The 13,973-nt window shown below is 38.7% G+C and overlaps 1 protein-coding gene across 1 annotated transcript in view; it reads left to right on the top strand.

The window, feature by feature from the left end:
- TRPM2 (transient receptor potential cation channel subfamily M member 2) overlaps positions 1–13,973 on the top strand; it is a 319,065-nt gene that overhangs the window by 49,662 nt on the left and 255,430 nt on the right. Inside the window, exons 7-9 of the mRNA XM_029607926.1 lie at positions 1,144–1,265; positions 6,268–6,618; positions 7,772–7,909. Coding sequence (XP_029463786.1) covers positions 1,144–1,265; positions 6,268–6,618; positions 7,772–7,909 — 611 coding nt within the window. The remainder of the gene's footprint in view (positions 1–1,143; positions 1,266–6,267; positions 6,619–7,771; positions 7,910–13,973) is intronic.

The raw sequence follows: 13,973 nt of genomic DNA, 5'->3' as shown, positions 1-13,973 counted from the left end.
AAGCGGAAATCGGACACTACCTTAGGCAGGAACTTAGAATGTCTATGCATAACCATCCATTAAAAAAGTTTGTATAAGTCACTAGGACCTGAAGCTCACTGACTCTATCTGCTGAAGTGACCACCACCATAAATATGACTTTCCAAGTCATGTACTTCATCCCTCAGGAATCTAATGGCTCAAAGAAAGCATTCATCAGTTGTGTCAATACCACATGGAGGTCCCATGACACAGTGGAAGGCTTGATAGAGGATCCAACAGAAGAAAATAGGATAAAGCATAAGTGTTGGCAAGTTAAATGTAAGACATTGATAATACAGGCTAAGAGAGAATTTGAAAAGAAATTGGCCATAGAGGCAAAAACTCACAGTAAAAACTTCTTAAAATATATATCTGAAGCAGAAAGCCTGTGAGGGAGACAGTTGGACAGTTAGATGATCGAGGGGTTAAAGGGGCACTTAAAGAAGATAAGGCCATCATGGAAAGATTAAACAATTTCTTTGCACCTTATTCATTATAAGGTAGATTTTTAAAGATCAGCATACGCAAAAACTAGGAGTTACACACGTGGCTGGGCTGAGCGCATTTTAAAAATGGCCCAGACACGCGCATATCTCCTGGTGCACGTGGAAGTGCTGGGATCTGTCAAAGGAGTGGGCTTGGGGGTGGGGCCGGCTGGGACAGCCGTTCTGAGGAAGTGCGTGCTGGCTGGCTGCTGGCATGCTGAATTTACTGCTGCTCTGAAGGAGCAGGTAAGTTATGAACAAAACAAATGAGGGTAGATAGGTAGGGTTTAGGGGTCAGGGAGAAGAGGGGAAAAAGAAGGAAGGTTAGTTAGGGGGTTAGGGAATTGGGGTAGGCCTACTTGCGTCGCCGTGTGGTTTTTACAAAAATTCCCCCCCCCCCTGCACGTGTGCACTGATACAAAATCAGGCGCGCATGTATGCGCGGGCATCAGATTTTATAACATGTACGTGTCCTGGGAGACTGGTTTTGCTAGTGGATTTTGCTGTACTGATGATTAAGAAACATGCAGATATCATGGGAGCATATTATTGTTCTGGAATGAAGTAAGAATTAAGTTATTACTTGTGTCCGTGCAGAGGCCTAAGCTTGTCCCTTCTTTTGATCTATGTGCTGCAGCTTCACGGAGCCATGATCACCAAGGCCATGAGAACTGGGACCACCAGTTGAAGTTGGCAGTGGCATGGAACAGGGTGGACATTGCCAGAAGTGAGATCTTTACTGATGAGTTACAGTGTAAGGTACGCTTAGAAGGGCATTTCCAATGGATGCCCTTACTCTTCTTCATTTTTGGATTTCAGATTTTAAATTGTGGGTTCTATATGTCCATTCAAACATAAAAGGATTTAAGAAATAGAAGGCCTGATTTTCAAAAGCTTGTACATGCTTAACACTGGGTTTTACAAGTATAAATGCATTTTACCCATGTAAGTGGGCTTTTGAAAATTGTTACAATATATGCCATTGAATTGTCAATAGATTTTACTTGCGCTAAGTGCCCTTAACGCAGGTAAATAGATTTTGAAAAGTGCTACAATAGTATGTTACAATTACATGTGTAACTTAATTGAAAGTCACCTGATAGGTCGTATACCACAGAAAATATACGACAGCTGTCAAAAACTGAAACATGCCCAACAACATACATGAAAATAAAGAAAAAAAAGATAAGAAAACTAGGAAAATTAAATATTTGAAGCTTTGGGGTAACTGGAATGGAAGACTGTACAGTAAAATATGTTGGAGAGAAAATCATATTATCAAATACACGAGCAACATTTATATAATGCGTCATAGTAAAATTAGACCTATTGTGTGTTGTCTTATTCTTGCTTGTGTTCTCTTCACATCAAGGTCCCTTTACATCTTCATACCTGGCTCCTTGAAGTGTGTCACTGGGGTCAATATTCAAAGGGATCTATTTGGTTAACTAAAGGAGTTAGTAGGCTAGCTCAAAGCCTTTCAAAATTGGACAGCCTAGCCATCTAAATTTATCCACCGAAATGTCACTGGGGATCTAAATTTAGCCTGACAAATTATGAGTGGGCCTGAAAATGATGCCAGGGCACAGACACAAAGTAAGACAGTTAGCACTGATTTCTAGCTCTAGCTGGTCAAATCTAGGTATTGCAAAAGTAGCTCCATCTCCTTCCTCCTACTTTATTGATGCTCATTTAAAAAGGGGGGGGGGGGGGGGGAAAGCCCTATGGCCCCATCCCCTTTCCCTCACCCTCCCAATATTCTTTTCTTAAAACAAAAAAATGAGTTCTGAAGGTAATCATAATCCCTTTCCCTCCTTCTGTCAGAATATAAAATAAAGGCTGCAGGGAAGTCCTGGGATCTCTGCCTCGTTCCAGTCCAAATAAGAATAGAGGGCTGGCCTAAGAATCCCTTTTTCTGTTTTGCTTTTTAGGACAGTTAGTTTTGCAACTGAAAATGTTCCTAAAATCTTGCTGGACAACATTTTTATGGTTAAATTTAGGCCAGCTATTAATGTGACTGGAGTTGCCTTGCTAAATGTATCTAGTTAGTACTAAAAATCCATGCTGACCAACTAAATAAAAAACTGCCCTAGAAATGCCTTCAGAATCACCCCTTTTGCATCTGTGCACCTTGTGAATTTGGGTGGACAAATGTAACCGGTCAGTAAGGATAAATGAGTGCTTTCATCGGCATGGATTGTGGAGCTGAACACAGGGGAAGCATTCGATAACAATGTTTCAAGACAATCAGAACAGGACTCAATCCAGAGTTCAGAGGGATGTGATACATTGCAACAAGATTAAACCCGATTTCTGAAAGGCTTGCTCCATCCAATTCACATAGCTCACCGGAGTCAAGTAAACATAAACCATCTACTACCCGAAAAAAGGCACCAGAGAAGACAAAGCATATTATAACTTTCTCCGCACTCTAATCATACAAAATTATCATATGATCTCAAATATGACTCCGAGGGCAACATAATACTACCCTTCCCACACAAAGAGGACCATGCCTTTTTCAATGGATGTGATCTGACTTTGTAAAGAATTACATGAAGGACCCAAAGCAGAAACCCACTGAAAAAAAAAGACCTCAGAAGCAAAGATCCAGTCATAAGGAGGTCTACCAAACAGATACTTCCTCAGATGAATCTATCTATTCCACATTATCCACATCAACCATGGATTTATTAGAATGCACCATTCCCGACATGTTGCCCAACTTACCATCCAACCCTTCTCCAGATGTTTTGAAACCTGATTCCCCCACAGAAGATAACACCTATTCAGCATGTATAAGGAAAATAGCTAAATCAAATGACTTCGCTATTGCGGATAGTCCAGCTGCCCCTTCAGAAAAGGGATTATTACAATTTATACAACCTAGGTTATCCAGTAAGACTATTCCAATGTTAGATGCCTTCCTCAATCTACAAGATAATAGATGGGCTATTCCACAAACCTTTACTCTGGCACCTAAAAACCTGGCAATCAAATATGCAATCAGTATTACGGCCATACTAAAGCACACTTGCCTCATGAATCCCTTATGGTGAAATCAACCATGAAAGACCGAAGAGTTTTAGAAAATATGGCAAAGAAAGTATTTTCTGCTGCCATTTTACAATCACATATTCAAGCATATCAGATCCAGATTGCTCAAAACTTGTACAATACCTTAAAGGGTATAAAAGATTTCAGTACATTTATACCAGATGACAAGAAAGACAAATTTGCAGTACTATTGAGCGTTTCTGATGAGGGCATAAAGCTTCTCACAAGAGTGGTATATGACTCATTTGATGTCGCATCCAGAACTTCAGCCATAGCTATAGCAGCTCAAAGATTAGTGTGGCTGCGGGCCTCGAGTGTTAGTGAGGACATTAACAAAAAATTGGCTGATACACCATGTAAAGGGTAAAACCTTTCTGGGAAAAATGTTTTGACTCACTAAAGAAACAAAACACAGAATTTTGACAGTTGCATCTCTTCTTGGCTGGGGGTGCACATTGCAAAGACAAGACCACACAGGGTCAATGGTCCGAACTGGATGCACGATTACATATAACCAAATGGAAATGTTGGCAGTTTACAATGCACTAAAAGCTTTCAAATCTCACATTATGAACTCCACAGTCTAGATTCAGATGGACAATCAGGTCACCATGTTCAACATCAACAAGCAAGGTGGAGCAGGTTCATGCAAACTATGCAAACTTGCCTGCTGTATATGGAACTTCGCAACATTGATACAGATACATCTCTCCACAGTATACTAGCCAGAAAAGGAAAACTTGTTGGCGGATCACTTGACCAGATTATTTCCCATTCATGTGGGTTTAATTAACAATCAATCCTACGATTCATCTTCAGGATATGGAACACCCCTGAAATAGATCTATTTGCTACACCTCTCAACAAGAAGTTAAAAACATTTTGCTCCAAAATGTATTCATCTTGAGCGGTGGCACAAGATGCGTTTGCAATTCCATGGTCTCATCTCTTTGCCTATGCCTTCCCACCAATCATCTTCATAGCTCCGTTCTGGTTGAGACAACCTTGGTTCCCTTGGCTCAATTAACTGTCAATAGCGAACCCTGTTCATCTATCTTGCAAGCACGACCTCATCACCCAAAATAACGGTACCACAATGTATCCAAATCTAATATCGCTGGCACTGACAGCATGGAAATTAGAAGCCCTTACAATTCACTAAGTCTCTCTCCTGCGATTATTCACATACTAAAGATGTCAAGAAAATCCTCTACACAAAATGCATACTCTAGCAAATGGAAGAGGTTTGTTATCTGGTGTGAGTCTCATCATTTTCAACCTGAATCTTGCAGTCCAGAGCAGCTGCTAAAATCTAGGCACACAAAACTATTCAAGCTCCTCTATCAGGGTACATCTAAGTGCCATTGCAGCATACCATGTTTCAAATGTTAAAAACCCAATTTGTCAAAACCTGCTAATACAGCATTTTATGAGGGGCCTTCGTAACATAAGACTGTCTTTGTGATCACCAATGCCAGCTTGGGATTTAACTTACATGCTAACAAAATTAACAGCGCCACCTTTTGAACCACTTTATTCCATTATAAACCTTATCATGGAAAGTTTCCTTTCTTCTGGCCGTTACCACCACTAGTAGAACAGGCGAACTCCAGGCCTTAGCTATCCATTCTCCATTTTACATGAAGATAGGGTATCTCTACAAATGAACCCTAAATTTCTACCAAAGGTTACCTCAGACTTTCATCTTAAGCAACCTATTGAGCTCCCAGTTTTCTTCCCTAAACCACATTTGAACAAAATGCAACAGATGTATCATAACCTGGATTGCAGGAGAACACTGCTTTACTACTTGAATAGAACTCAATCTTTCAGAAAAATCAACTATTTATTTCCTACTCTAATTTTAAGAAGGAACAAAGGGTCTCCAAACAAACAATTCCAAACTGGCTTAAAAAGTGCATAAGCCTATGTAATGTGCTGGAAAATAGAACTCCTCCAGAATTCATAAGGCCTCACCAAATAAGAACCACTCTGACCTCAACAGTCTTTCAAAATCAATGCCCATTAGCAGAAATATTAAATGCTGCAACGTGGTCAAACACTAATACATTTATCAAACATTACTACCTAGACTGTTACCTTACACCGAGTACTGAATTTGGAAATACGATATTAAGGACAGTCATTCCAGAAAACAAGTGCTAATAACTCTTTCAACACATTGACTATGGATGCAAATATTCTAAACAAGATATCAATAACTTTGACATCCACAGCTTGGGAGTCCCACTTGTATGGCTGTTTATGCATGCTTGTCCACGGAGAAAGCAAAGTTTCTTACCTGAAACAGGTGTTCTCCATGGACAGCACACAAACAGCCACAAAGTCCCTCCCAACTACCTAGGAAGACTTGAATAACACAAATATTAGGGAGTTGTTACTCAAAGTTTTTGGACAAAACTGAGGAAGTCGTCACTGCGGATGGTTGGGTGGGAAAGTCCATGTATGTGCCCTAAGTTTTAGGTCCCTAAATGTATTAAGTATGTATTTATTTCAACAATTTATATGGGTGAATTTTCAGCTGAAACTTAGGGTCCTAATTTTAGGGGCTCAGATTTTTTTGAATATTGGCCTTAGAGTCCCAAATCTGTCATTTCTATTGATTTTGTTAGCTTTATAAAGGTATGTTTTTACCTAAATACTTTGCTGTTATTATTGCTTATGACCTTTTTTTGTTCCACAGCCATCCGATATGCATCACATTATGACTGCTGCCCTAATTGATAACAAACCTGACTTTGTGAAGCTCTTCCTGGAGCATGGAGTTTGCCTGAAGGATTATGCTACTCAGGAGACGGTCATTACCCTCTACAACAGCACAGACCCTTCCAGCCTCTTCCACAGCAAACTGACCAAGGTGCTAGAGGAGGAAAAGGAGATCTCTGCCTCATCCAAGGTTCCCAAGATCCAACTCTTTCATGTGTCCCAGGTCCTAAGGGAACTGCTAGGAGACTTCACCAAACATCTTTATCCAAAGCTGAAGACCCTGGAGAAGCACAGGCTGTCCTTAGCGGTTCCACCCATCAAGATAAACGTAGGCTTCCTTATCACTTTTCACTTTGGCAGGTCAGAGCCATAGGGCCAGTTTTAAGGACTGGGCCAATTAGCACAGAAGACTGATGTCAGTTATCTTGGACAGTTTTGAAATAGTGCAGCTTTTGCCAAGGTTTTCAGCAGCAATTTATGGAAGGGAAAGAAAATCTAAAGTGCACACCTTGCAATCAAAAGATTGACAAAATATACTGTAGGACTTCACTGCAAAAACGTTTTAATTTAAGGACTGCACATGTCAGTGTTTTTACACAAGTTAACTATTAACGACACAAAAATATATATTTTTAAATATTTACTCTATTTAAAAATAAAACAAATGTAATAAAGTAATCTATATGGAAGAAGTTGTTTCTCTTATTTAAATTTAGTTAATAATGAATATAGCATAAATAAGATATTTTATTTCCCATTAATTAGAGAATATAGAGATTTTATTTTATCTTGTACTGAGTAGGTAGAATGGGGAGTCAGGGCAATTGCAATTTGCTTTCCAGTGCTAGGGAGAAATAGTTTAAATATACTGCCTCATAGCTATTCCTTCCTGGAAATCTATGAAATTATTTACAAAGAAACAAACACTAGACTTTTCTCTTAGGCAGAAAGACTAATATGCACACATATGCAATTTTTTCTTGATAGAATTTAAAGGAGTACTTTTTGACAAAATTGGTGAAAAACAGCAAAACTGGCCCTGTTTTGTTATGTGTACAAACCTTCCTCTCCTTATGATTTTTTAATTTTTTCAAGAAAAACACCAGCTCTGAGAAATAAAATTAAGGTCTATTTGTAAAATGTAAATTTTTACTTTGCCCATCCCTGCTCTTTGCCCCTACTGTTGGCTCTTTTGGCAAGTATCTGTCCTTTTATTCCTTTTTAGAAATTTTTCAGCACAGATTAATTTAACTTAATGATTTATCAATTACCTTTCCAGAAAAACTGTTCAAGAGGGTGTACAATACATAAAAACCACACTTCAAAGTACATAGGGCAAAAGCATAACAATCATAATAACAATAGGAACCGTTTACAAGTTGAAAACACAATACAAGTCAGAATCAGCCAGTCCCATGATGGTGAGCTTTCATTTCTTCATGCATGTTAATGTTGAATTATTTTATTACATTACTTGAAAGGTTCAGGGAGTTACCCTCCGATCTTTGCACCGAAGAACTGCAGAACGGGCAGTCTGCACCATGGATCCTGTCCGGGATCTCCTTATCTGGGCTGTTGTTCAGAATCGCAAAGACCTGGCAGAAATCATTTGGGCTCAGGTAAGGGAACAAGCTGATCAGGATTAAATTAGCTTGGTAAAATCATGGTGTGAAGACGAATGGCATAGTGCTCCTAAATTTCAGACTTTTCACATTTTTAAATGATTAAAAATGCAGGTTCCATGAGTCACATAACTTGGAAAAGTTATATAAACACTCTTTATTATGCCTTTTAGATTGACTCCTTCTCTGATAAGCACAGCATATTAACCTCATCACTTTTGGGAAGTGGAGGGTAATAATCAGTCTGAATAGAATGGATGAAATGCATTGAGCATAGAAGTAGGATATTGCAGGAAAAAGTCCATATGGCCTACATAGTCTGCTCATCCACATCACCTACTCAGCTCCACAATCTCTACCACTGCCATAGAGATCCCCGTGCTTGTCCCATGCTTTCTTGAATTCAGGTAATGTCCTTGTCTCCACCACCTCCACTGAGAGGCTGTTCCATTCATCCACCACCCTTTCTGTAAAGAAATACTTCCTTAGAATGATCCTCAGTCTTTCTCCTTTCACCATCATCTTCTCATTTCAGAATCTCCTTTCCATTGAAAAAGTCCTACCTCCTGTGTATTGATACTTTTGAGGTATTTAAATTTCTATTATATCTCCTCATCTTGCTTTTTCTCTAGGGAATACATGATAAGATCTTTAAGTTTGCACAAATCTCATCTTTGGGTGAGTTTCCTCACTCCGAGGGTCATCGAATGTTCACAAGAGAGCACTGTTCTGTTCGTATGTCTCACATTGAATGTCAGAGTGGCCCCTAATCCCCTACACTAAATACCTAAACCTCACCTCGAGTTACTAGGTGGGCCTCCCATAGAGATATAAATAACTATCTAGGGTTAAGCCATTATGGCTAGGTGCTCTCTCCCTCTCCCTCTCCCCTGCCCTCTCTCTCTTGATAAATCCAGGCCTTAGTTTTCGAAAGTCTAGGACCTTACCTTAGAATGAATCATCAGTGTCTGTGCTCAAATACTGAACCACACCATGTGCACACTAAGGAGTGGATTTTCAAAGGAATTATGTGTAAAAGTAGTATATATCATATCAATTTCCAAAAATCCATTTACACATGTAAAACATTTTGAAAATTCAGCCCTATGGAGTGAATTTTCAAAAGAGTTACACATGCAAGTATAGCTACACATGCAAGTATAGCAATTTTCAAAAGCCCATTTACATGTATAAAACCTCTTGAAAATTACTTCCTTTTTGAATTGGTGCATGTATGCCAGGGTACACCGCATGTTAATCTCAGGAAGAAATGGTGATAGCATTTATAAGTATTATAACAGCACACAGCATATCATTTCTAATGCAGACTTAACTGATGTTGCTCTAATTTTAAAGTTGGACTTTGTCAGAGCTGCTTTTTGGGTTGTATTCCCCATCCTTAATACATACAAGATATGTGGCATGTGATCCTGATTCCAAACTAACAGAGGACATGTACTTTCTAAGGTTCTGCAGTATTACTATACTTTTACTACTGTTTTTAGCCTTTGAAATAAAAAGAGAGAAAGTCAGGGTTTCATAAAGTCTTCATTTTTAAGTTTTATAGTTTATCTCAATTGATTAATTAAAGAGTAATAAAGGAAAAGATGCACATGAGCAATAGAGAAGATGACTACCTGAAGTTTTGCTCTTTCTGGATGTGTGTGATTCTGGTGGGGAGGTAATGAATGGCAGGGTTGGGTGTGTAAGGGGACTTGTGAGGTGTGGGATTTCTTGGGGGTATGGCTGTGAAGTCCCCTAACCTCTTTAGCCTTTCTTCATAGGGGAATCAATCCATTATGGTTACCCTTCTCTATATCTTTTCTAATTCTGCTATATCCTTTTTGAGATGTGGTGACCAGAACTGCACACAGTACTCAAGATGTGGTCGCTCCATGGAGTGATACAGAGGCATGATGATATTCTCTGTTTTATTCTCATTCCTTTCCTAATAATCCCTGACATTTTATTTGCTTTCTTGACTACTGCTGCATACTGAGCAGGATTTCAACATATTATCAATGATGATGCCTAGATTATTTTCCTGAATGATGAATTCTAATGTTGAGCCTTGCATTGTGTAGCTATAATCTGTCTTTGCACTTGTCCACATTAAATTACATTTGCCATTTGCATGCCCAGCCTCTCAGTTTTGCAAAGTCCTCTTGCAATTACTTACAATCCTCTTGTGAATTAACAACTTTGAATAACTTTGTGTCATCGGCAAATTTGATCACCTCGCTCATTGTTCCCATTTCCAGGACATTTTTAGATATATTAAAAAGCAGCAGTCCCAGAATGGATTCCTGGGGCTCTCCACTAGTCACCTTTTTCCATTGGGAAAATTTACCTTTTAGCCCTACTCTCTGTTTTCTATCTTTTAACCAGTTTCCAATCCACAATAGGACACTGCCCCCATCCCATGACTTTCTAATTTCCTAAGAAGTCGCTCATGAGTGACTTTGTCAAATGCTTTCTGGAAATTCAGATACACTTTATCAAATGGCTCACCTTTATCCACGTTTATTTATGCCGTCAAAAACATGTAGCAGATTGGAGAAGCAAGACTTGTCCTGGCTAAATCCATGTTGGCTCTGTTCTATTAAACTATGCCTTTCTATATGTTCACCAAGTTTGTTCTATATGATAGTGTCTACCATTTTGCCTGGCACAGATGTCAGACTCATTGGCCTGTAGTTTCCTGGATAATTCCTTGATCTCTTTTTAAAAATTGGCATTACATTGGCAACCCTCCAGTCTTCAGGTACCATAGACAATTTTAATGATAGTTTACAAATTACTAATAGCAGGTCTGCAATTCATTTTTTAGTTGTTTCAGCACTCTGGGATGTATACTATCTGGTCCAGGTGATTTGCTACTCTTTAGTTTGTCAATTTACCCTATTACATCTTTTAGGTAGACTGAGATTTGTTTCAGTTCTGCTGAGTTATCACCTTTAAATATCTTTTCTGACATGGGTATTTCTCTTATACCTTCTTCAGTGAAGACCAAAGCAAAGAATTAATTTAGTCTCTCTGCTATGCTTTGTCATGCCTAAGTGCCCCCTTTACCCCTTGATCATGATGTCCCCCAGAATGCACTCAGTCTTTGCTGAAGGGAGTTCCCTTTGCTCTTCCAGTAAATCAATAACTTCCACACTCTAGCTCTGAACTCTTCAAAGGCTAGCTCCAGAACTCCTCTTAACAACAAATCTTCTAATAACAACTCTCAGTGTTCATGGAAATATCCTATGTACTACGTCTTAAACCATCCCCTTTGGGAGAAGGGTCTCCTAAACTCTCACTTCCCTTTCCCATTGCTGGAAAGTTCTTAATGCTTAAACACAGCACCTTTTTTTTAGTGACCTAACATTTGTTTGAATACTCAAAACTTTAACCAAATTTTTTATATCTTTGTTGTTATTTTTAAGGTTTTTTTTTCTAGATGGTCTTCTTTGGAAGCAACATTTGACTCCCAATTTCTTTCCACTATATCTTTATTGTGCATCATATAAATAACATAATTTCATAAATTAAAATAATATCTCAAAGGTGTCAATGTGCATCATTTGAATATATCATAATAACAGAACATGAACACATAGATATACAAAATCAACAGAAATTTACTTTCAGCCTATCCCAGAAGAGTGGAATACCACAAAAACTAAATAGAAGATTTTAAAGTAGATAAGTAAACAGGAGCAAAACTAATGCTAATATACTATACTTCCAACCAGGAGAAAGACTAATGCTAAAATACTGTACTTCCAACCTAGGAATACAAAACATGTATCCCCAAGACCAATTGTTTATAGCTAGTTACATAACAGTTAGTAAACATCAAAAACAGAGACCAGGTATCACAAAATTTAGATACTTCATTTTTCACTTGTAAGGTTATGGATTCCACCTCCAGAATCCTTCATACCTTAGAGTGCCAGTTTGACAAACTGGGATGAAAGGTTCATTTCTACTTAGTTGCAGTTGAATTTTTGGCTGATAGCAACAAATAGTGAGTCAGGGCTTTTCTGGGAATTAAAAGCATACCCTTCCCTGGGTCATACCTAACATTAAAAGAGCAAAATCCAGAGAGCAACTAGAACTAATTATATTATTAAGTGGCAGGCTAGAGCTTGGCAAAGTAGAAGATATGGTTTAAAGGCACAACTGTTAGGTTGCTGGCCAAATGATATGAAAACACAGGTATCTTCTCATTAAAAGCTAGATTTATTTGAAACAAAGGAGGTAACAGATTCTTTTTACCTTCATTAGTTTGAAAATACTATATAACAGTGGATTCACAGTACTCATAGTCCAATCAGGGTTAATTCACAGGTACTCAGGTTCAAACAGGATTACGTTAAAGGAACTCTGGTCAAGACAAGGTTATTTCACAGATACTTAGTTCAAACAATGGATCTTCCAGATCTGGGATTTACAGCAAAAGAGTATAGCTCTCAAGCCCCTAAGTTGCCTTATGATTTTCCGAGGTCCAATCTGAATCCTCAGGGCAAGGTTTGCACATCTGGGATGAAAGGTGAAAGTACTTCTTACCTGATAATTTCCTTTCCTCTAAGAAAAGCAGGCCAATCCAAACCTGTGGGTTATGTACTCCTATCGGCAGATGGAGATGGAGAAAACTGACTTGCTGATGTCACTGACATATAGCCCTGCCCCCACATTAGCCTTCTAGTATCTCTAGAAAAGCCAAACTGTGAACAAACTGATTTTACTTGAAACATGACTATTAACAGTCAACAGTATTCAATTGGATGTAGTAATAAGGCAGCTAGTAAGCTAGTAAGCAGAACTGAGTGTTTGTATTTAAAAAAAAAAAACAAACCACACAAAAAAAACCCCACCCCAAAAAGTAGCCAGAAGCTAGAAATAAGCTAGGAGCAGTGAATACCTAAGTAAAAAGGTTGAAAAGTTCAGCTCAGTTACTCACCTTGGAAAGGTGTTGAGGTAGTGTGACTTGGTTTGAATAGGTACCAACATTTGTTAATCAAGAGAGCAGTGAGTCACTGTGGCTGATTAACTGAAGTTAGACTGTTTGTATTTTCCTTTGTTTCATAGGGAGGTGAGGATGGCAAGAGGAGGATTTTTATTTTTTTGGTAGAGGCTCCCAGATCTCCACTAGATGGCCCTAGATCCGTGACCTTTAGTTAACTAGCTAGGTGGGAAAAACCATTTCTTATAGCACTTCCTTCAGAGGATGTCTGAAGTGGTTGGTTTGAAGGGGAGGCTAGGAGTAAAGCCAGTGTGTTCTTTTTTTTTTCCTTATATTCCACTTTTCGGCACTTCAAAGCTTAGCTTCGGCACTTTTGGTTTAGCTTCTGAAAAGCGAGGATCTAATTTTTGTTGTTCCTGTCTGAGTTAGGTCCTACTAACCTAACTTGGTGTTTTGTTAGAAGAAGATTCCTTTCAGTGCATTCCCTCCCTGCCTGTCAGGATCTGCCTCTAGTTTGGAGAAAAGTCTTTTGTTAGAAGTTGAGGCATTTGTGTCATTTTTCTGTGGTGAGCCCTGCCCCTTGGCCCATTTTGGACAGAAACAAATCCCAATCCTGGAGGCTAGGGGCAAGAAAATATGTGTGCTCATCTCCCAATCAGTGAAGGGGCAGCAGTGACTTCTCACTTAGAGGAAGTCTTTTGTTTGGACTTTGTTTGGAAGTGTTTTTTTTTCCCTTTTGTTGGTGAGGAGGTTTCATATCACTCTCAGACTGACTGAAACAGTACAGTTATTGTATTGCATTCTTTATTGTTTATCTAGCGCATTTGCTTAATGAAAGCTAAGCTGTCAGATTGACATCACTGAAAATTAAATTCCTCCATTAATTCACAGGATAGAATACACAACACGCAGTGACAATGAAATCTCTCAAAGCTATTCTTTCCAGTGTACATCAGCCTTGTTCTGTAGCAGACAGCTCTCTAATAGAGTAGTTGCTGCTACACCCATTCAGTCCTTGACCTCTATAATCCAACTGCCAACAAGGGTGTCAGTTGTTACTATATTTTATAGTATAGTATTGCAGATATCTGTTTCCTGGGAAATATG

The sequence above is a fragment of the Rhinatrema bivittatum genome, chromosome 6 (assembly GCF_901001135.1).
Source record: "Rhinatrema bivittatum chromosome 6, aRhiBiv1.1, whole genome shotgun sequence".
NCBI classification, from domain to species: Eukaryota; Metazoa; Chordata; class Amphibia; order Gymnophiona; family Rhinatrematidae; genus Rhinatrema; species Rhinatrema bivittatum.
Note: the sequence above shows the minus strand (reverse complement) of the source record. Positions and strands in the feature narration are given on the sequence as shown.